The sequence below is a fragment of the Eretmochelys imbricata genome, chromosome 6 (assembly GCF_965152235.1).
Source record: "Eretmochelys imbricata isolate rEreImb1 chromosome 6, rEreImb1.hap1, whole genome shotgun sequence".
NCBI lineage: Eukaryota > Metazoa > Chordata > Testudines > Cheloniidae > Eretmochelys > Eretmochelys imbricata.
The window spans coordinates 62,807,020-62,832,092 of record NC_135577.1 but is presented as its reverse complement, the minus strand read 5'-3'; the positions used below and the strand labels follow the sequence as shown (position 1 = coordinate 62,832,092).

Genomic DNA, 25,073 nt, shown 5'->3' with positions numbered 1-25,073 from the left:
AAGTTTATCTGTGCAGGAGATAGAATTTTCTTGGGGACTGGTCTGAAACTTGTGGAGTGAACTCCCACAGGATCTAAGAATCGTCACAAACCTTACCACCTTCCGCTCCAAGTGCCAGGGGCATATCTTTGACCTGCTGCAATGGGGCAGATAGGCCCTCCACTGTCAGGGAGGGGGTTAATAAGAGCCTGTGGACACGACTGGCTCAGCCCCACTACTCTTGCAGCAGTTCTCGGGAATCGAGAGGGGTCCTAAAGGAAGAGGCTCAGCTTAGTTAGGGAACAGACCAGGAAGAACAGAGAGCAGCACTGTGAGTCTTCCTTGATGAGGAAGCCTGGTTCTAGACAAGATCCTGAGACAGTTTGCTGCCTGGATGAGACTCCCAGAGGATGGGATGACTGGACCCAGGAAGACGGATAAAAGAGACTGGCCACATGGAGACAAGCCCTGAGTAGAAGGGCAGGGTCTTGCCGACAAATCCTTGGACGACCTTGTGTTTGAGTTATTTTCCTTTTATTCTGGACTCTATTGCCCTGGAAGGGGTGTGACTCAAGTGTGCCATGGCTAGAGGGCTAAGACATCAAGGCACTAGATCCATGAAGTGTGACACCCAACTGTCAGGGAAACACAGCTGATTGAGGTGTACCTTGATGGGCCACAAAGGGGTGTCTTGATGTAGACAACCTGGTTGCACCTGCCTTCTCTATTCAAAACAAATCAAAAAACCTAGCCCAAACAGAAAACTTACCAAAACAAAACAGTACGCTGCATGCAAAAATTCTCCTCCTAGGGAGAGGATAAGAGAGAGAACAAACCACTGTGACAGATGTTAGTCATGTCACTAACTGCACTACTGGAAGGGGCTCCAAAACTACAGTGATGGGGGCAGCATAAGAACCTATCTATACTAGACTAGAAATCCTGCTCCCACTGAAATCAGAATTTTATCATTGACGTTAATTGGAACAAAATCGAGTCCTTGGGTTCTAATTTGAGCTCTCAATGACTTAATCTCTCTTACTCTCAGAAACCCCATCTGGAAAATGGAAGTATTTACCATACCTATGTCCCCAAGGTGTTGTGATGTTTACTCAACTGTGGTCAATGTCTCTCTCTCTCTCACTGAGTAGTACCTTACTTCACAAGTAGCCTCACTGATTTCACTGAAATTTCACATGGAGTAAAGTACTACTCATCACAAGTAAGGGCCGCAGAATCAAGTCTTTCACAATGCCACCAACTCACGAGAGTCTATCACGAGTCTCACAATGTTTAGTATTCGTCTTAAAATCCTATTGGGTTAAGAAATTTGCTTTAACCCTTAAAAGCTATTGGAATCAAGAGATTACATGAAAATCTCAGCTCTCATTAAAGAAAAAAAGTAAGTTTCTAGCTCTCCTGATGTTAGAAAAGCTTGAAAATGTGAAATAAGTGCATCCTAAGACTCAGAAATCAGGAAGCAAATAAAAAGAATCTCAGATTTATAGTTTTTTTAAAAAATCTCATGATTTTTGAATATTTGAGGCTGGCAAATTTTTTTTTTTTTTTGAGATCCTTAGATGAGTTTTTGAGATCCTTAGATGGAAAGTACTAAGTATTATTATTATTATTACTACTGTAAGTACCTATTGACCCCAATAAGGAGTGTTGGAAGTGCTTTTTGCCAAATCTATAGTCTGTTGCAGTGGTGAGTTAATTTCACAAGTCTAGCTGTATCTGCTATTTCAGACAAACCTCTTGGGCCTGCATTACATAACAACACTGCACAGTAAAAACTTCATTTAATTTTAAATGAGTTGTGTTGGCTATTTTCTTAACCAAATAAAATCATATTAAAAATGTAATCTCAAAATCAAACCATGTTTTTCGTTAACTGACTCCTTTCCTTAAAGAGCAGTACTCAGCTGTTAAATAAATAACTTTGCCTACCTCTCAGATCTTCTGTATATATATTATCTTGTTCTCCAGGAAAACAGGCAGTTTGTTTCATAGTTGTTCATCTGCTTCTACTGCTCATTACCTACCTAATACCACAAGTGGTTGCTTTGGGACGGACTGATTATGATGTATCTAATGAAGGGTTATAACATAAGATGAGCTGAGGAAAAGATAACAGGAGCAGATGAACTACTAAGAAATAAAAATCTTGTTTTCATGCCAATGTTGCTAGCAGGGAAACATGAGATGGGGAAAGAAAGGCCGACAATATATGATATAAGTAGATCTGTTTCTAAATAAATTATGTTTCAGAGTTTTCCATGTGCCACCAATTGCTATTCAGGAGTCAAGTAATGGATGAGCTCAAAAGTGCACTAGGGTAGGGCCGGATTTCCAATTAAGCACAGCAGGCATGTCTAGAGGCACTGGCACTAGTTGCCAAATATGTGATTTTCTAGCCCAATTGGGCTATTTTTAGCTGTCAGTTGGCAGGGTTTTTTAGCTGCTGCAAGTTGGGCTATTTTGCTGCCCTGCTGCTGCTGGCCACACTGCTCAGGAGTTCTCGAGGGGGAGGGAGCTTCCTGATTTGTCCTGCTCCCTGCTGAGATGCCCCACACACCACTTGGCTCACATCATGCCCCCTCCCCTTAGGTGACATTTGCAGCATGCGCAGAATTCTTGTCCAAGGGAGGCAGAATTTTTTTTCCCTTGAAAAATGTTTGGCAGTTCTGCCTTTTGCCCACCAGAGGCCACTGTGGCACCAGAACAGCCTGAGCTGGCTGAGGCTGACTGGTCTGGCGGGTGGCAACAAACAGCTAGCAGGTGGGTGGTGGGTGCATTTTTTCCTCAAGTAAAAAGTCACAGCAGCCTTCTTCAAGCCAGGTTAGGAAACAGAGTGGGCCACACAGGGCTGTGTGTGTGTGTGTGTGTGTGTGTGTGTGTGTGAGAGAGAGAGAGAGAGACAGGGCCACATGGGAACGCAGGAGGGGGCTCCAGGCAGGGCCACATGGGGAGTGCGGGGCTCATAAGGTGTAAATCTGGCTCTGCACAAGGGTTTATTGATGAACTGAGAACCATGAGGTGCATTTCATTACTTTGCTGCCAATATGCTAGTAAATGATTTCAAGTTAGCTTGAATCAAGATGCCATACACTTCAAAAGTAGATTTAACTTTTGTTCAAACTGAGTGAGTAGCCTTGGTTGATGTGAAACACACTGTGCTGCTGAAGTGCATTTCTTCATTATCTCCTCAACAACACAGGGTTCATAGGCACATAGAGATTGCCACATTGAAACAGACTGTCTATATACAGTAGTCTGGAAATCCATCTTTGACAAGCAGTCAATGCTTGATATTTCAGAAAAAATGCAAAGAAACCATAATGCATCAAATTCTACAGTACTATATACCATAAAAGGAAATTTCACTGGACCCCAATGGGTAGTTCACGCTCTGGAGCATAAAAATTTATAATCTTTGTAATTGTTCATGTTAGCTAGTATAGTTGGACATGATTCTTATCTGTATAAATATCTAATCTTTAGGGAAAACTTTATGAGCTGTTTACTTCCAGAGTTTCCTGTGGAAGTGAGCTGCATAGTTTAATTATACATTGCATTGAAAATATGTCCTTTTATCCGTTTTAAATCTGTTCAGTTTCAAAATATTCCTGGTAGTGAAGACCAATCAATGATGACCTTATACAGTAATCTTTGTTTCATTTCAATACCCCAAACAGTCCTCTAGAAAGAGACATCTAGATTCCCTTACCACTCTGAGAAGAATTGCTTTCAGGAAAAATGGCTACTCTGTATGGTTGGCTACATTTGTAATGTTTTATTGAGTTCACATTCTGAAACCAGTCTACAAATCTGCAGATGGAAGCCTACCCAATTTACTAATCTTTGAAGGAAAGATTAATTTCACTTGAAAAAAAAGTCCAACTAGGTCCCTTAACCTCCAAACTCTCAAATAGCAAAAGGTGAAAATAACTCACAAAGTTGAGCCAAAACTTTCCCCACCTTTATGCCTAAGAACAGTAACTGATGGCAAGTGGTCCTGGGGCTAAGATATTCAGCTCTGAACAGGTGTTCTCATGTTTTACAGAATATTATATAACTGTACATGTTTCCTTAAACTTTCAATATTAGATTTTATTTTATTTTTTGGAAATAGTTTTCATTTTCTGAAATAATTAAAAAAAAAGTTAAACTACAACATATGGAATGTGACAACTTGGTCTCATACATAAGCCTATTTTTAAACAGTCTTACAATAGTGAGGACACATTAGTGAGGCCCATATGTGCTCATCATATGGGTTAGATTGGTACTAGTAGCTAGCAGCCACACAGGCAGAGCGAGGGTGTCAGTTTGATCAACGTGTACTGCACATTGAAAGCAGATTTAACTTTTAAAGAGCTTTATCACCCATGTAAATGCTGTCCAGAATTGCATTCCCCATGTTTTGGGACTGCAAGAGCAGCTACTGAATTGCTCTCCCTCTCTCTGGAAGAAACTTACTGGAAAGGGGTCAGAGTGCTGGAGAATAGCAAGAGCCATGGTTCTGTTAACTAGCCATCTGTGCAGGAGGGAATTAGTTGCCATGTTTAATGAACTAGTTCTCTGCTCCATGTTACCGCAGAGCTAACCAAAGACATTGTGCCTCCCTGAGGCAGGATGCCTATTGATGACCCCCTGCAGCTTTTCACCATACCAACTACAGGGCTATGCCTAAATGCCAAAATTTAACTCTTTTTATCTGGGAACAAGAAAAAGCTCAATGAATTGCACCTCCAGTTTAAATAGCTGCTAATGTCTCATGGGAAACGCTATCCTGTTCCTTTACCTTGAACTCTCATCTCAGGGCTGAGATCTGCAAATCAACCTACCATTTTATCACCTCTGCAACAATGCCTTTAAGTTTCACTGCCTGGAATCTACCTCTGATGAAATCTTCATCCATTCCTTTATCTCCTCTTGTCTCCACTACTGCAACTCTCTTCACTATAGCCTCCTAAATTTTCAACTCTCCAGAGTTGAGCATGCACAGAATGCTATTGCCCACCTTCTTTTACATATAAAACAGTGCAAACATATCACTCCCATTCTCAAATATCGCCATCTTTTTCTGAAATGGAATGTGAAAAACATTTTACAAATATTAATAATAATACTAATATCTGTATGGCTTTTAACCTGAACAGTTCACCAACATTCTGTGTCTTGCAGGTTTGTATCTGTTAGGAGGAAAAACTGAAGAAGTCAGGTATTATCTTGATGCAATCCTGTTTATTTACAAATAATGTACACAATAGTACTGTTTTCTGACAAAATAGGAACCAAGCAGCAAGAGATAGTTTTTGTTCACAAATCAAAGCCTCTTGTGTGCCAGCACTCTATCAAAAAGCTCCCTCTTTAAATTTTTTTTCAGGGTCACACTACAAGTGTTTCTCTAGCTGCATCTGGGGCTTTCCTGCTGCCTTCTCTGTGTGCTTCTGTCCAGTGGAAGGAACATCCAGTGCTCTATATTAACTGCAAACTATTTCCTTGGGAATTGGCCTATTCTGTTATTGAAAAAAAGGGCCTGACTGTAAAATGGGGAGTGGATGCATTTCATTATTACCTCCTCGGGAACCCAGTCAGCCTGGTTATGGATCATGTTCCCTAAGATGGCTGAATGAGACGAAAGACCCAAAAAGCTGATAGATGAGTTGATATCTGTCCCTTCAGTCATATGCCTCCAGGTTCAGCAATGAGCAGGGAAGGGACACCTGAATGCCAACTTCTTCTCTTGGGAAGGGACGTGGGAGTTGGAATCTACATCCAGTCCCCTAAGATCTGAGGGGGAGGGTATGTGTTGGAGTATACTAACGCCGCACTAAGTCAGCAAGGGATAATGTGCTGCTGTAAGCCCACTCAACAAGGACTGTTGCTTGAGAATTGGACTTTTTAGCAACTTGCAATTCTGCAGCAGGATACAATAACTATCAAAAAAAAATATCATGGTAGCATGATAAATGGGAATGAGGATATGGAGGTAGACATCACCATATCTGAGGTAGAAGCGAAACTCAAACAGCTTAATGGGACTAAATCGGGGGGCCCAGATAATCTTCATCCAAGAATATTAAAAGAATTGGCACAAGAAATTGCAAGCCCATTAGCAAGAATTTTTAATGAATCTGTAAACTCAGGGGTTGTACCGTATGATTGGAGGATTGCTAACATAGTTCCTATTTTTAAGAAAGGGAAAAAAAGTGATCCAAGTAATTATAGGCCTGTTAGTTTGACATCTGTAGTATGCAAGGTCTTGGAAAAAATTTTGAAGGAGAAGGTAGTTAAGGACATTGAAGTCAATGGTAAATGGGACAAAATACAACATGGTTTTACAAAAGGTAGATCGTGCCAAACCAACCTGATCTCCTTCTTTGAGAAAGTAACAGATTTTTTAGATAAAGGAAACGCAGTGGATCTAATTTACTTAGATTTTAGTAAGGCGTTTGATACGGTGCCACATGGGGAATTATTAGTTAAATTGGATAAGATGGGCATCAATAGGAATATTGAAAGGTGGATAGGGAATTGGTTAAAGGGGAGACTACAACGGGTCCTACTGAAAGGTGAACTGTCAAGTTGGAGGGAGGTTACCAGTGGAGTTCCTCAGGGATCGGTTTTGGGACCAATCTTATTTAATCTTTTTATTACTGACCTGGGCACAAAAAGTGGGAGTGTGCTACTAAAGTTTGCAGATGATACAAAGCTGGGAGGTATTGCTAATTTAGAGAAGGACAGGGATACCCTACAGGAGGATCTGGATGACCTTGTAAACTGGAGTAATAGGAATAGGATGAAATTTAATAGTGAGAAGTGTAAGGTCATGCATTTAGGGATTAATAACAAGAATTTTAGTTATAAGCTAGGGACGCATCAACTAGAAGTAACAGAGGAGGAAAAGGACCTTGGAGTATTGGTTGATCATAGGATGACTATGAGCTGCCAATGTGATATGGCTGTGAAAAAAGCTAATGTCGTCTTGGGATGCATCAGGAGAGGTATTTCCAGTAGGGATAAGGAGGTTTTAGTACCGTTATATAAGGCACTGGTGAGACCTCACCTGGAGTACTGTGTGCAGTTCTGGTCTCCCATGTTTAAGAAGGATGAATTCAAACTGGAACAGGTACAGAGAAGGGCTACTAGGATGATCCGAGGAATGGAAAACTTGTCTTATGAAAGGAGACTCAGGGAGCTTGGCTTGTTTAGCCTAACTAAAAGAAGGCTGAGGGGAGATATGATTGCTCTCTATAAATATATCAGAGGGATAAATACCAGAGAGGGAGAGGAATTATTTAAACTCAGTACCAATGTGGACACAAGAACAAATGGATATAAACTGGCCACTAGGAAATTTAGATTAGAAATTAGACGAAGGTTTCTAACCATCAGAGGAGTGAAGTTTTGGAATAGCCTTCCGAGGGAAGTAGTGGGGGCAAAAGATCTATCTTGCTTTAAGATTAAACTCGATAAGTTTATGGAGGAGATGGTATGATGGGATAACATGGTTTTGGTAATTAAATATTCATGGTAAATAGGCCCAATGGCCTGTGATGGGTTTTAGATGGGGTAAGATCCAAGTTACCTGGGAAAGAATTTTCTGGGAAAGAATTTTCTGTAGTATCTGGCTGATGAATCTTGCCCATATGCTCAGGGTTTAGCTGATCGCCATATTTGGGGTCGGGAAGGAATTTTCCTCCAGGGCAGATTGGAAGAGGCCCTGGAGGTTTTTCGCCTTCCTCTGTAGCATGGGGCACGGGTCACTTGCTGGAGGATTCTCTGCTCCTTGAGGTCTTTAAACTACAATTTGAGGACTTCAATAGCACAGATATAGGTGTGAGGTTTTTTTTGTAGGAGTGGTGGGTGAAATTCTGTGGCCTGCGTTGTGCAGGAGGTCAGACTAGATGATCATAATGGTCCCTTCTGACCTAAATATCTATGAATCTATGAATCTATGAAACTGAACTGCTTTGGCACCTACACCATTGCCTTCTGAGATAGATGGCTGCCATTCAATACATAAAGACGACTGTGCTGCCTGGGACAGGCCTGCGGGTCCTAATGAGACTGTTCCATGGAACCCCTGCCCAGGGGACATTTGGGGAACTGTCTCAATCAACTCAGTGGATTTTTGCCCTTTACTGAAGTCTGCCCTATAGTTTGTCTTGGATCATAAAGAGCGCAGTCACAATGTTGGAAATTAGCCTCCCAGAAAGCATCAGCATTACCATACTTGTGCCCAGGCCTTCATGCAACTATGAAATCATAGGTCTGCACCTGGGAACTAGCCCCTCAGGATTCCTGAATCTAAACAGCCATTGCAGGGACGCATGGTCTGTCCTGACCACAAATTTCCTCCCATATAAAGAGTGATGAAAATGTACTATAGATTTAACCACTGCTCGGGGTTCCTTTAGGGTGATGAAATAATTTCTTTCAGGAGAACTTAGATATTTGTTGTAATACCCTCCAACATAAAAGGGGTTTTAAAATAATGGGTAGGCTAAGACAAAAGCAGTCTCAAGAGCCTTTTTCAATTCCAAAAATGCTACATCACACTCTGCTGACCTCTGAAATGGTTTCCCTTTCTCACCAAGCCTATGCAATTGTTTTGCATATTGGCAAATTCACAAAGAAACCTTCTGTAATAGGAGCAGAGCCCTACAAAACTCTGCACATCTGTGAGTGTCTGGGAAGTTGGCCAGTTCTGTGCAGCCTCAGTTTTCTCTTTTTGAAACAATTCAAAATTTCTTTGGGTTCACTTTCAGATTAGCAGACTTAAGTTTATGACAGACCATTTTTAAATATATCAGTTCCTGTTCAAATGTTTTAGCAGGCACTAAGATATCATTATCCCCATTTTACAGATGGGAAAACAGAGGCACAGAGGTGAAGTGACTTGCCCAAGGCCACTCAGTAGGCCAATGGCACAGCCAGATCTTCTAAGTCCCAGATCAGTGCTCTGTTCTCTAGGTTATACTCCCTAAGGAGTCCTTACAGGAAAGGTTCCTAGGAAAACTTTCAGTGTAATAAAAAAAATATTTTAATCGCTACATCTAATTACTCAGAAGCGTGCATTCCCACACACAATTTTGAAAATTATCAACTGTAATAATAAAGAATAATTAATAAACATACAGTAAAATGGAATTGTAACAGTCTGATAAAATATTTGATGCATAGGAAAAACTCTTAATAATGACAGGTTTCAGAGTAACAGCCGTGTTAGTCTGTATTCGCAAAAAGAAAAGGAGTACTTGTGGCACCTTAGAGACTAACCAATTTATTTGAGCATGAGCTTTCGTGAGCTACAGCTTACTTCATCGATGAAGTGAGCTGTAGCTCACGAAAGCTCATACTCTTAATAATAAAAATTATATATATATAAAAAAAGGAAACCTTTGAAATTCTCATGTCTGTCTCATACAAGAACTGCATTTCCTGGGTCTCAACTATATCACGAGGCCAGACTTCCTGCTGGGAAGTGGCAGCAAAATGGCAATTTTCATTGAAAGGTTTACCAGACCCAAGCACAGATATAGAGAGTAAAACATTGAAAGGTTTTACTAAACATGGCTCTGTAAATATGCATTTTCACTCCCCCTCACCCTGCGCCTCTCATTTAAAGAATTAGAACTAATCACTGCAGTCTTCCTTTAAAGTGGCTGAATTTTACACAGCCGTGATTTCAGTAATGATCTAGATATCTACAAATAAAATGTATAACCAGGGCTTTGGAGCAGTGCTCCGGCTCTGCTCCAGCTCCAGGCAAAAACCTGCAGATTCACTGCTCTGGAGCTGCTCTGTGCTCCAGCTCTGGATTCCGCTGCAAAGCCCTGTGTATAACAATAGTTATATCCAAGAAAGAAGTGCTTCGGACTGTGATGGAACAAGCAGGTGTACTAACAATCTGGGGTAATGCTGCAAAAGATGCACTGCATGCCTAGAGTTAAAGCATTTACCTCTGACAGCGTATCCATCTTTTACTGATGCTGGGAAGGGGGGTAGGTTGTCTTTTGCATAAACATCTTGAGCAAGAACTCGGCCCATTCCATCTAAAAGGGAAGAAAGAAAAAAAAAGACCATGTTCCATGTCAGTGAATGTATTCAAAGGGAATAGAAGGTGACAGCAGTGTGCTCCCATGGATGAAATTCATGGGTATGTGACACATCTCGTAATCAGGTCTGGCAAGCTTTTGATTTCTCTCCAAACCAATAGGGAAATAAATGGAGAGATGCAGCCTGGAAGCAGGGATGAAAGATGTGGTTCAGTGAACCTGCATTTCTGGTTAGGACAAGCTTGTTGGCATTGGATTGCTGGCATTGGAACCAGAGCAGTCAGCTGAGATACAGGCTATGGCCTGTTCTACACCACAAAGTTAGGTTGACATAAGCTGCCTTGCATCGACCTAGTTGTGCATATGTCTACACTTAAATTTGTCTCCCACTGATGTAAGTGCCCCATTACCGCAGTAACACCAACCCTTCCCAAGTGGCAGTGAGCCACATTGATGTACTGAGATCACTGCAGCATGAATGTAGATACTATGTTACTTATTTCAACTCCATGAGTCCCCCATCCACTGCCCCACAATGCCCAACACTGACTACTCTGCCTGGGGCTCATGGAGACCAGAAGACCTCCCACCCCTTTAAAGCCCCATAAATTTTTGAAATGCCTTTTGCTGATTGTCCAGCTTGGTGAGCATACCTAGCTGCTTCGCCCCTTGGCCCTGACTGCCCCTAGTGGGATCCTGATGCAATGTAATAATCATAAATTAAAGCAAGCAACACAATATTGATAGGCGCATCGATAATGTTATTCACAGATGTACAGCAAACACCACACAATTCCTAGCAGACCCCAAATCAGCAGGACCAGGTACAATGCAGTACACCACAATGCATTACTGTGGCTCACTGTTAAAGTGATCTTTCAAAGCCTCCCTGAGCCATATAGCTGTGCACTCAGCTCTTCTAAGAGTCCTTGTGTCTGGCTGTTCAAACTCGGAAGACAGCTGTTCCACCTCTGTGGAAACTTTCCCCCCTTTGCTTCACAGATATTTTGCAGGACACAGCAGGCAGCTGTAACCATCGGGTATATTTTTTCCACTCTCCAATTTTGTGAGTAAATAACACTAGTGTCCCTTCAATCTACCAAAAGTGAATTCAACTGTCATTCTGCACCTGCTGAGCCAGTAGTTGAATCTTTCCGTAGTGCTGCTGAAGTGGCTAGTGTACAGTTTCATGAGCCAGAGGAGCCAGGAGTAGCCTAGGTCCCCCAGGATCACTACAGGTATTTCAACATTGCCAGTGATAATAGAGGTTGGGAATAGAGTAGTTGCCTGTAGCTTTCTGAACAGTCCTATGTTCTTAAAGATGTGAGCATCATGCACCTTCCCTGACCAGTCAACACTGATGTCCATGAAGCATCTCTGGTGCGCCCATAGCGCTTGCATAACCATAGGAAATTAGTTCTTTCTGTTGATGTACACTGTGGCCATGTGCCAAAATAGGGTCTGGGGTCATCTACCACTCCACTTCAGTCGAGGAACTTCATTGCTGCAAATCCAACCATTATGTCCTGCACATTGCTGAGAGTCAGTCCTGCGTGGCAGGAGACAATTAATGGCTCTGCACACTTGCATAACAATGGCCCCCGGCAGTGGATTTTCCAACTCCAAAATCATTTCCAACGGACTACTAGCACTTTGGCATTGCAAGTTTCCATCAGTGCAATTGTCACAATTCTCCACTGTCATTGCAGCTCTCATTTTGGTGTTCCTGCACTGGCGGGCTAGGGTAAGCTCAGCTCACAGATCTACGAATGTGGCTTTGGGCATCCAACAGTTCTGCAACCACTGCTCATCATCCCAAGCCTCCACTATGATGCAGTCCCACCAGTCAGTGCTTGTTTCTTGAGCCCAGAAGTGGCACTCCACCATCTGCAGCTGCTCTGTGAACACCACCAACAAACTTGAATTTGATCTCACTATGTCCCACAGCAATCTGTCCTCCAAGAAATCATCATGTTCCTCCCAATTTGATTCTTTTTACAACTCTACAAATACAGGAGGATTGTGTATCCTGTACTTGCAATGTTTATCACACTAATGTAGAGCTTTTCAGGCTCCTTGCTTTTGTCAGCGATGGCAGACAGTGAGGACAGCTGCTTAGGTTTGTGGGATTTTTTTAAAAGGTGTGAAAATTCTGGGATATAGACGACATTATGGGATGGAGACAATTGCATGCTGGGAAGTTGACTCCTTGCTCCCAGTCACCCCTGCCTGGCTCATTTCTGTCCCACCATGCCTTGCCAGAACTTCCCAAAAGATAGTGCACTGGATGGTGGCAAGCTGCACACTGGGATACCTTCCCATGGTGTACCATGCTGTGCATCAACACAAGCATTCCTGGTGAGTATGCACAGCGCTGATACAAGGAGCCATGTATGCAGGTGCACAAGTGATACACTAACTGCGGCAGCTTTATGCCAGTATAACTTGCCTCAACCAAAGTTAGACATGGCCTATGAAACTAAAACAAATGTTTGCATACATTGAGACTTCCTAAAGAAACATTTACAATCTTTTTTGTATTTGTAAAGGAAAAATCTTTAACCTATTTTTTTTAAATAGCATTTTTTAAAGAGAATTCTGCATTGGAGAAAGGTGCTGGATTGAGCCCTGAAGACAAACATGACACATTTCTGACATATTTTTATGAATTAGTGTAAAAGTCATGCTATAAAGTAGCTTTACCTCCAATAATATTTGTCTTATTAGAGGTAGATGGAATTGTTTTGCTCAGTAAGAAAATATGGTTGTTTGGATATCCGTTGTTTGGATGTTCATGGGCATTATAAGAAACTTTAGCTGAATGGAGGGACAGACAGATTTTTCAGGTACTCTTGAATTGCTAATTGAATTTTGTTACAAGGACACAGTTAAAATTGCTTAGGTGCTAGTTTTGTGTGTGTGTGTGTGAGAGAGATAGAGAAGATTGGTGTCTGGGTTGTTTATGTAAACTTAGCTTGTGATCTTGACATAATTTTTAATATTTTTTTAATGGATGTGTTCGGCAGCACATCTTTTCTTCAACTTTCTTCATCTTTTCTTCACATCTTTTCTTCTTTGCAAACATAACTAACCTATTGTTGTTTTTGAATATATTAGGTAAGGTTACTGATATGTACTTCCAAATTCGGAAAATATATATAAAGATAACAATTACATTAAAACAGAGTTTAAAGAGTATGCATCAGTAATTTAGGAGTAGAAAATAATTACAGGAATGTTCTGATTATACAAAAATCAAACATTACAAACTCAGGAAATTCAGAGTTAGGCTTACACTTAAAAGAAATCCGAACACGTTAAGGTACGGAAATGCATAATTAAGGCACTCAAAACAATTTTAACTCTGGCCCTAGTGAGATCATGGAATAATCATACAGTTATGATTAGTGCATTTTAGCATTTGTGATTCCAGTTTAGAGTAAACTAATTTTTAAAGATGGATTAGGGTTGTTTTCATATTTTTCCCTCCCCATGTTGGCAGTAGAGGTGATGGTATTGTTTCATCCTTTCTTTGTGATCTCCCTTCTGTTGTATCTTGTCTTATACTTAGATTGTAAACTCTTCAGGGCAGGGAATACCTCTGCTCCAGTTAGCCATGTGAAGAGGGCAGAAGACCCTGCCACCTCTCTTGAGCAGGGGATCCTTTGAGAGGAGGTGACCCGGAAGGAGTGAGGAGGACCCAAGTGCTCTCCATTTGGTGCTTTGGAAACAAGGATGACGGGAACCACAGACACTGCCATACTTCTTAGCAGCCAGGGGAACAGAAGCCCCAGTTTCTACCACCTTAAATGGGGAGGGAGGCACAGCCATAATGTGGGATGGGGCTGGAGGCAATGTGGACAATTGGGGAGGCTGCTTAGAGCTACTCCACAGTCAGGTAACTCTGAAAAAAGAGTGGGAGAGGGAGAGACAGGAAGGAGGTTCAACGTATGTGAGAGTGGGGGGAGTATGGGGTGAGGAGTTACCAAGAGGGTGGGGGATTGGGTGCTAGTAGTCTGAGTTGGGGAGGGGAAGACTCATCTAAGTATGGAGGCCATGTGTGTTTGTGTGTGTGTTAAATTGCAGAGGGTGCTGTCCTGTACGTGAGGGGGAATCTTAGCATGTGTGTGATTTTGTTGGGAAAAACTCTGGCAATGTGGGTAGTTGTAGATGTGTGAATTTAGTGGGGGAACCAAGTGAGAGCCACGGACAAGACTGTGTGTATGTATGTGTATTTCTTTTTAAGGAAGACAGGAGTATGCATGTGATTTTTGGTTAAGAGGAGAAAGAGAAAGAGAGAGACTGTGTGTGTGTGAGATATTTGAAGGGGAAATGGGAAAGTGCATGTGAAGTTAGTTTTGCACAGCAGCAGGCCAAGCTTTTCAAAATTATAAGTTAACTAAACCTTGATGTGTGTGAATACTGGTGAACTGGACTTCAGTTAAATGGAGTTGTATTGTAAATATATATAATTTATGTATTTGCTCCCATACTGATACCCAACACATCAATTTTCAGCCTGGAGTGAATATTTATGGTGCATTTTAGAACTTCTGCTTTTATAGTAGGAATTAGCATGTAAATGCTGACATATTCTTCACTATAGCAGCTAGAAAGGCACTGTTGATACCCATTAATAGTCTCCACATTGTCTTATGTGGAAGTAACTTCTTTTTATTAGAAAGCTTACTCACAAGCTTGAGTAATTGCAGTGCAGGGGAGAATACAACACACAACATTTTAATTATAGCTGAGAAATCAGCTTTCAGAGAAATAGTGAATGCCCCCTCTCTTCATACACGCACAAATCCAATGCAAATGTAATGCTTCTAATTTTAGCAGGTAAGCTATCTTCATTTTATTTCTTGCCTGCATGCAAAAATCATACCAGTTAGAGAGAGATGGTGGACAGTATGTTCCTGGCATCCTGCCATGTGCTATTTGGGGTGAACAAATGGACAGCCAGCAGCTAGAAAGCATTTCATTAAGGAAAGAGAAACAGTCAATGTTTGGTGAAGGTTTGGGTATTTAATTCAAAAAAATAAGGACACTCTCAAATACAATTTTTTACTTTTTTTTTTGCACTTTCATCTTGGAAGTCTAAAAATCTTTTTCACCCCATTGTTTATGACTAATTTTGATTTTTAAAAACAAAAGTTCTGAAATGTCTTCTGCGTCTTCAGACTCCCCTTCCTTATGATAACAGCTTTTTGGTGTTAACAGAAAAGGCCTGTAAATTTTGTTTCTCTGAAAATATCACTGTAATAGGAGTCTTAGTTTTGTGTCTTATTTTCTTAGTGCAAGTAAAACTTGCACATGTGTTAAGAATTTTGATGCCCCAGGGCAGTGTTAGTGGGATAAAGTTGTGAGCCAGGCCCCCTAATGGACAGCATGCACTATCCATTCTGATGGTTATAAACAGTTTCCCTCCTCAACAGTTCAGTGTTTTTCTGCAGTTATGCAGAAGGCAAAGCTAAAATAAGCTAATTAACAATGATTAAAACATTAGAAAATATGTCTGAGTAATAAATAAATTAGGTGTGAACAGAGAAACACTAAAAGTATATAATTCTCAAACCGTGAAGGTAGGTGGCTGGGTTAGTGAACACGATAGCAATGATCTTCTTCAAAGAAGCAGAATTACAGTCAATTTCCCCATCTCTAAGCAAACTGTCTGTCAGGATTCCAACTCGTGGAATAAAAAGTTTGAGGGAAGTCCCCAAAGCAAAAACAGTTAAAGCTGCAATGAGCATCAACAGCAAGGCCATTGCCAACAGTGAGAAGAAAAAGGGTTTTTTAAAAAATATATATGGAGAAAATTGGACTAAGATACCTCCTAAATGTCCAAGCAGACCAAAATGCTCATGTTTGCAAAAGGAAGCAGAGATGTTGGGGGAAAATTTTTTTCACACGAAAATAGGCCAACTTAAAATAAAGGGACAATCTGAAATAAGACTTCATTGAGGTGAGAATGTTTGGCTTTCTTTACCTTGACAACAACTTCTGGATAATGAAGAGTCTGAAATGGATTTTCCTGTCAATAATGCTTAGTGTGGAGAGAAAAGGCCCAGGTCTCTGTTTTACAGATGTCTGCTATGGACACATCTCTGGAATAAGCAGCAGAGATAGCTTTTTTTCCCACTGACTGAGCCTTAACATGGCTTTCTAGCTACTGGTCAGCCAGATCATCACAAAAAGAAATCCACTTGAATATCCATTTAGACACAATCCTCTTGGTAATAGTATAGCTCAGAGATCTAGTTCCAACAGAAACAAAGAGTTGGATGGATTTTCAAAGGGTTTCAGTCTACTCCACTTCAGAGAAACCCCTAAGAACTTTTTGCTGACAAGGGTCCACTGTGTGATGTGGACATGAGATAAAAGTTTGTCTTATTTATATGGAACCACAATGTTGTCCTGGGGAGAGAACTTGGTTGAATCAACAGCACTGCCTTATTTTCATAAAGCTTGGTATAGGGTCGATCAGTCACTGTGGCCTGAAGCTCTCACATATTGAGTTAAAGTAATTGACAAAAGGAAAATAAACTTCCATGTATGAAATTTCAGATCCCAGGAACAAAGTGGTTCAAAATGAGATTTTTTTCAGCTTTGTCAGAATGAAATCAATATCCCACACCACAAGGGGTATTTTAATATTATTGTTTTTTGAAATCACTACATGGACCTAACTGACAAGGGACTGCATACAGAGTGGTTCACCTTCACTTAGTTTGTGATAGGCTAGAATAGCTGAAAAATGTAGTCTTTATGTAAATTTAGGTGGTTGAAGAAAATAGTCAAGGAGTTTTGGAGGGGATCAAGTGAAGGGGTCACTCTGGGCTTGACTGAACCAATTTGCAACCCTTTTCCATTTTAGGTCTTTGTCTGGGATTTCAAGATAAAAGAACACAAGACATCGGCTCAGACAGAAGTTACAGGGCTCCTGTATTGGATGGAGCAAAGGGCCCTGGTTCTGAGGTTGAAGCCATCCTCTCAACTTGGGTGGACTGGCTTTGGCCATCCACTACCGAGTTGTGAACCAAATCTATCTGAGTGAGTCTGAGGATATTATGATCATCAAACCTTTGTTTCTCCTTAGCATTGACAGGACCTTTGCTACCTGGCTTCCTGAAAACCTGATCTTATATCCCCATTGAACAATGCTCAGGAACTACGTATCCAAGGTATCAGAGGCCATTGGGGTAAAAGGCTGCCAATTGGCCTCTGCCATGAAGAACCATGCAAAATATTGGTAGCAACAGGCTATCCTATATGCTAAGGATCTACATTCCCTCTAAGCTGCGCAGCCACTCAGCAGGCTATCAAGGTGCCTCTCCGCCGGCCCCAGCCGTGGAGCAGCAGCAGCCAGGGAAAGGTGCCTCTCCCCCATGGCCCCAAAGCTGCCCTGGCAGGGAGAGGTGCTCTCCCCCGGCCCCGGGCTGCTGTGGCGAGAGACGGCTGGGGAGAGTCCTCTCTCCCTGCCGCAGCCCCATGGCAACCTGTACCCCAAACCCCTCATCCCTGGCCCCACGCTGTAGCCCGCACCCCCAGCTGGAGCCCTCACCCCCCCGCATCCTAACCCTCTGCCCCAGCCCTGAGCCCCCTCCTGCACCCTGAACCCCTCATCCCCGGCTCCACCCCAGAGTCCTCACCCCCAGCTGGAGCCCTCACCCCCTGCACCCTAAGCTCCCTCATGCAGCCCAAACCCCTCATTCCTGGCCCAACCCCAGAGCCCTCACCCCCCCACAATCCAACCCTCTGCCCCAGCTCTGAGCCCCCTCCCACGCTCCGAACCCCTCAGCCCCACCCCCGCGACACATCACCTCCATATTGGTGCATATAAAATTCATTCCACACATGGATGTAAAAAATTAGAGGGAACATTGCTAAAGATCTCTTTGTTTTCTGGTTGGTGAAAGAGGGCTTAGGATAATTTTGGTTTTGATGTTGTTGAGGCCAAGTGACCTGTGCAGGAAGGTACTGAGTAATCTTGAAATCACTCATCAATCTGAAAGCCATCTTTTGAAGTAGAGCTTTATCCTTCCCTCCCTTGAAGGAGAGGCCCACGGTGTGAGGTCTGAGAGAATATAGCATGGACTTTTCCCCCCTTTCCTTTCTGTAAAAACGCATTTACTTGCTCCCCAAACGAGTGCTCTCTACTGTAAAACAGATTCTTGATCTCTAACTAGACCTCTTGGTTGCATCTGGATGCCTGCAACCAGGCTGACCTGTGGCAATGCAACCCTAAGGCAGCAGTCCTTGTCACTGAATCTGCACATAAAAGGACCTGAGCTTGATGCTGAACTGTGTCTACCCAATTGTGGATTATCTTTTTGAAGCTTTCTGCATTTCTCTTGGAGAAGAGAATTGACCAGATTGGAGGGTTTCTCCCATTTCTTCCTGAAATTTGGTCATGAAGACTCAGTAGTCCACAATGCAAAGGGCTGCAGCCATGGACTAGTCAGGCCTTTCCAGAATTAATCCTAATGTGGCAGCTCAGGATTCTGGGACGCAGTACCTGAGTATCGCCTTATCATAGGGGAGCCAATGTTTTGGTTTCAAACTATCCTCATTTCAGCTTTTTAGGGCTTTGCACTATACATGGCTGAGTCAGCTCAAGCTGGAACCACTCAGTAATACATCACATGAACAGTTTTACTTCAGCTTCAACTCAGACATCATGATATTCCATAAATTCAGTTTATAGATGTCCAGTTTCTTTCTAAGCCATGTTCTTTTTTTGGTCTCTATCTTGGATGAACGCTTCATAGCTGAAATCTGTGTACAATGATCATTACTGAGCAAAGGGAAACAATTTAGTCAAGAATAAAGTTAGGGTTGAAATGCTTGAAAAGGGGAACACAATTAGGGAACACAGTGGAGAGATATGTGGATTTCAAGCTGGTCTTCAGAATAAGGGCAAGAGCCCGACTGATGCCAAATGTCTGCATGTAGCAACACACTTAGCACCATTACTGTGTATTCTGAGATATATTTAGGAATGCAAATCAATTAGATTTGTTTTCTCCTCTTTTGCTTTGATGTTTGTACGAGTGTATGCAATTTATTTATAAAATCAACTATAGTTCTTGAACTTTAAAAATTCCACTTGTCTGACATGCAAGGTGAATTCCAAGAGCTCAGTAGTATTACATTTTAAAAGAGACACTCCCTTACTGCGGAACAGGTCAGAATTCAAAGCTCTAGGACTACAGTTGAACTCCCTTCCTGAAGAACAGGTATATCAGCCTAAATAAATGAAGATTTAAATATTAATTAATATAAACAGAAAGCATTCTTATAAATTAATCTAATTCTAGCAAATGTACAGGAAAATTATATGTATGTTTGATTTTATACTCTTGTTATGGAAATCATTAAACACTTGTGACATAAAGGTCACACCAAGAGATCAAAGTCTAAGATCTTGTTGCATATCTTGGGGAAATAATATTGCCAGTGACACTAACATCAACTCCCATTATGTACCGAAGAACTCTAGTACAATAATGAGAATCCTCAAATGATATACTGTATATGATAAGAAAATAGTGATCAAGAAGCAACCAGATAAAGGAAATCAAGGACCAGTATTAACATGAATCCTGGGCAATGTACATCAAATGTGAAAACTGAAAGGTAATTAAAATCTTGAAAAGGCTGTACTCTAAAATGATTTGTTAGATTCTTTCTAACGTTTTCAAGCAGGCCACCATTATTCTACTATGCCATAAAGCATTCATGGCCAGTTCTAGGGACAGCCAAGCAGGGCAGGCCGCTGTAGGTTTGGGGTTTTTTTGCTCCAGTCTCATTGTCAGCTTTGCTAATTGGCTGGCCTTTTTTCCTTCTGCCTTGGTCAGCAAAATGGCTAGGGCTGCTCCTGACAGTGGTCCAGTTGGTTACAAGGCAATAGCTCAAAAGAGCTTATGGGCGCCAAAATGTGTTCCTGGGATGTTATAATGAATGTATGTTCCCAAAGTTCAAGGAAGATAGCAGACTTTCCATTCTACAGCAGTAAAGAAGTAGTGTGAGCAGCAGCTCCATAACACAAACCTGAGAAATACATTATTTACCACACTAGTCATTTTTTAACAGAAAAATCAGGAAGGTGAAGCAGAAAGGAGTGAGGCTGATGAGAGGACCTCAAACCACACTGCACAGGCCTACAACCTTGGAGGAAAGGGTCTGAAGCCCTAATCTGCACTCAGAAACAGTTGAGGTATTCTCTAAGGTGTCAGTAGGAACTTGGGAGCCTTTAGCAGTGAAAAAGCAGCACATCTGAAGTCTTCATGGTTAGAGAAAGATAGACAACTGAGTCCTGTTCAGTTCAAATATCAATAGATGATAGGAATGAGAACTCATATGTGGGTATACAATCATGTAACAAGCGGAATAAGCTCACTGATGTATAGATAAGTAAACAGGATAGAAAGTTTCCATCTAGTGAGAAAGTCCATGAAGATTTTCAACAGCAGTCACTACCTGGTAGGTGAATGTGCCAACAAAAAAGCAATGAATTCCAATACTTTACCAGGCTGGTACTTTTGAAGGAAAAAGGATAGTTTTTACAAACAGCTGATCTACTTTATTGTACGTAGACAACCATTATAATTAGGGCTGATGATTCATCACAGTTAACTCACACGATTAACTAAAAAAAATTAATCGTGATTAAAAAATTAATCATGATTAATCACAGTTTTAATCACACTGTTAAACAGAATACCAATTAAAATTTATTAAATATTTTAGATATTTTTCTACATTTTCATATATATTGTATTCTGTGTTGTATTTGAAATCAAAGTGTATATTTTTATTACAAATATTTGCACTGTAAATATGATAAACAAAAGAAATAATATTTTTCAATTCATCTCAGACAAGTACTGTAATGCAATCTTTGTCGTGAAAGTGCAACGTACAAATGTAGATTTTTTTGTTACATAACTGCACTCAAAAACAAAACAACATAAAGCCTCAGAGCCTACAAGTCCACTCAGTCCTACTTCTTGTTCAGCCAATCGCTAAGACAAGTTTGTTTACATTCACAGGAGATAATGCTTCCCTCTTCTTGTTTACAATGTCACCAGAAAGTGTGAACAGACATTTGCATGGCACTTTTGTAGCCAGCATTGTAAGGTATTTATGTGCCAGATATGCTAAACATTTGTATGCCCCTTCATGCTTTGGCCACCATTCTATAGGACATGCTTCCATGCTGATGACGCTTGTTAATAATGCATTAATTAAATTTGTGACTGAACTCCTTGGGGGGAGAACTGTATGTCCCCTGCTCTGTTTTACCTGTATTCTGCCATATATTTCATGTTATAGCAGTCTCAGATGATGACTCAGCACATGTGGTTTATTTTAAGAACACTTTCACTGCAGATTTTGACAAAATGCAAAGAAGATATAAATGTGAGATTTCTAAAGATAGCTACAGCACTCGACCCAAGGTTTAAGAATCTGAAGTGCTTTCCAAAATCTGAGAGGGATGAGGTGTGGAGCATGCTTTCAGAAGTCTTAAAAGAGCAACACTCCAATGCAGAATTACAGAACCCAAACCATCAAAAAAGAAAATCAACCTTCTGCTGGTGGCATCTGAGTCAGATGATGATAATGAACATGCATCGGTCCGCACTGGTTTGGATTGTTATCAAGCAGAACCCGTCATCAGCATGGGTGCATGTCCCCTGGAATGATGTTTGAAGCATGAAGAGACATATGAATCTTTAGTGCATCTGGCATGTAAATAGCTTGCAATGCCAGTTACAATAGTGCCATGAGAATGCCTGTTCTCACTTTCAGGTGACATTGTAAACAAGAAGTAGGACTGAGTGGAGCTGCAGGCTTTAAAATTTTACATTGTTTTATTTTTGAATGCAAACTTTTTTTTAACATAATTCTACATTTGTAAGTTCAACTTTCATGATAAAGAGATTTCACTATAGTACTTGTATTAGGTGAATTGAAAAATACTATTTCTTTTGGGGGGTTTTCAGTGCAAATAATTGTAATCAAAATTAAATATAAAGTGAGTACTGTACACTTTGTATTCTGTGTTGTAACTGAAATCAATATATTTGAAAAGGTAGAAAGCATTCAAAAGTATTTGAATAAATCATATTCTATTATTGTTTAACAGTGCGATTAATCATGCAATTAATCGCAATTAATTTTTTTAATTGCTTGACAATCCTAATTGTAATACTGTAAGAAAGGAGACTATGTAGTTTCTCAAAACAAGACAGTTGTGATCACTGAAAAGTCTTTAGATTTATTCAGTTAATGCTCCAACGATATAAAAGATGAATGATTTACTATCACATGAAAATGTGGGAAAGTTTATCTATGAATTATGATCAGCTAGTACCTGTTTTAAAAGGCAGTTGAGCAAAACATGATAATGAAGTCTAGGTATTGCTATCTCAGAGTAGGCCAGGATGACACTTTGCAATACAAAGGTGTGCAACACCAAGAAATCAGCTATGCACAGTCAGAGCTTAAGGATGAAAGGCTTCACTAATCTATGACTCCGTTCCTGGTTTGTTTGGTGGACAAGAATCCAGGACTATGTACTCACCCTGGCAGAAGCCTGGTGCCTTGGACTTTTGGTAACAATGAGAGGCTTTTAATGAATGCCATGTATTTGAGACCAATTGAAGATCTGTGTTGATATAACTCAGTATGAGACTGTCCTTCACTGATCAAGTCACAGTTTTGGACAAACTACATCTTTCAATGTGTGCTTAAATTTCTTGGCTCAACACCTACAAGTCTAGGTTGGAAATGTTTTCTGTGATCTCTCCATGAACAACGTGCACTGGTTAATACTTCATTCAAACCTAACTTATTGGTTCACTGCTATTGTGCTACAAGGGGTAGCTCTGTGTACAGACCACATACTTGAAGCATGTCAATCCACTGAAGCTGTTTACCTTATATTAAGGAGTAATAAGATGACATCCCCTAAGCCAGAATTTCTCAAACATTTCTAAGCTGATCGGCCCTTCTAGAAAATAAAACCAACCAAACTCGCCTCCATCCCCACCTTATTACAAGGGCAGCTTAGGGGAAATCTACCCAGTCACTGTTCCATGGCTCTGGCTAGTCCTTTAAAACCTCAAAGTGATCATGCCCCATATCCAGGGAACTGCTGCCCTAAGCTATGGAGCACTGATTTGACCATGAAACACCAAAGGGTAATCCATGGTTGACACTCCTTGGTTCAAATTCTTCCAAATACCAATAGTCTTATTTGGGTAAGTGCAATTGTTCCCATATGGGAACAAAACATTGACTCGACTTGCAACTGCTATTTGAGGTGGCATGTATCAAAGGGGAAATGACCACCTAGGAAGGAGTACTGCTGAAAGGGATCTGGGGGTCATGGTGGACCACAAGCTAAATATGAGTCAACAGTGTAAAGCTGTTGCAAAAAAATTAAACATCCTTCTGGAGTGTTGTGAGCAAGACACAAGAAGTAATTCTTCTGATCTACTCTGCACTGATTAGGCTTCAACTGGAGTATTGTCCAGTTCTGGAGGCCACATTTCAGGAAGAATGTGGACAAACTGGAGAGAGTCCAGAGAAGAGTGACAAAAATGATTAAAGGTCTAGACAAAATGACCTATGAGGGAAGATTGAAAAAATTGGGTTTGTTTAGTCTGGAAAAGAGAAGACTGATAGGGGACATGACAACAGTTTTCAAGTATGTAAAAAGTTGTTACAAGGAGGAGGAAGAAAAATTGTTTTTTTTTAACCTCTGAGGATACGACAAGAAGCAATGGGCTTAAATTGCAGCCAAGGGGGTTTAGGTTGGAGATTAGGAAAAAATTCCTAGCTGTCGGGTGGTTATGCCTGGAATAAATTGCCTAGGGAGGTTGTGGAACCTCCATCATTAGAGATTTTTAAGAGTGGGTGAGACAAACACCTGTCAGGAATGGTCTACATAATACTTAGTCCTGCCACAAGTACAGGGGACTGGACTTGATGACCTCTCGAGGTCCCTTCCAGTTCTATGATTCTGTGAAAGCTAATTGCTTTTGTGCAGGCAAGCACAGATGGCTTTGTTCCATAGGATGACTGTGCGTGCACGAGACAAACAGGGTCTGAGTCATGACTGCTGTTTTGAAGTGTCTGAGGATTGAGGGTTCTGCTTTATGAAGTGGTTCTAAACCAAGGAAATTTAGCAGCAGTTCAGTGTCTTGGCTACCACGTTTTAAGCAGCCAAACTTGATACCAGTCTATTGTTCAGCATATAACAGCTTGCTGTTTCCAAACACAAGCATTGAAGAATGGTACTGGGCCAACAGTACCTGTCTCACACAGAACAGTATAAATGTTGTGAGCACAGAGATATTACAGTATCAATTCCTGCAAACCGAACTTTGGGTCTGTGTTGCAGCTCTGCTCTGATGCCACTTACTTCAAGTTCCATTGCCTTGATGTTTCTTCTGTCAAAGGACTGCTTTGTGCTGATGAACAGACTTCAGGTCTGAACCAATATGCTGAACCATAATGTCTTCTGGCATTAAATCCTCTCTGTTGGACAAAGATGTAAGGCCACACTTTGGAAACAGGGTCAAATAACCGCTTTGAGGCAGGTGCCTTCAAAAGGCTCCAGGCCAGCATATAGGTTCGATTCTAAGGAGTCTGTCCTTCTGGTCCAATCTTGCTCCCATTACAGTCAAAGGGAGTTTTAACATTTATTTTAGTGGTACAACTTTGGTCCCTTACAGGCTTCTGGATATATCAGTTAGCTTAAGCTCTATGGCCTTGATATATCCTCTGTCAAAAGGCTGCTTTTGCCCTAACATGTGAATTTCAGGTATCAAGGACAGTTCTGAGTGGTTGATTTAGTTGGGGATTGGTCCTGCTTTGAGCAGGGGGTTGGACTATATGACCTCCTGAGGTCCCTTCCAACCCTGATATTCTATGATTCTCTGATATCCCATACCTTAATGTATTCCTAGGTTGAAGCCTCTCTCTGCCCGGCAGAATCCCAGTGAATGAACA

At 41.1% G+C, this 25,073-nt stretch overlaps 1 protein-coding gene across 10 annotated transcripts in view; it reads right to left on the bottom strand.

The window, feature by feature from the left end:
• GPHN (gephyrin) overlaps positions 1 to 25,073 on the bottom strand; it is a 582,839-nt gene that overhangs the window by 74,982 nt on the left and 482,784 nt on the right. For all 10 annotated transcript variants that reach the window (XM_077818687.1, XM_077818689.1, XM_077818688.1 and 7 more), the window contains one exon: positions 9,954 to 10,046. In XM_077818687.1, coding sequence (XP_077674813.1) covers positions 9,954 to 10,046 — 93 coding nt within the window. The remainder of the gene's footprint in view (positions 1 to 9,953; positions 10,047 to 25,073) is intronic.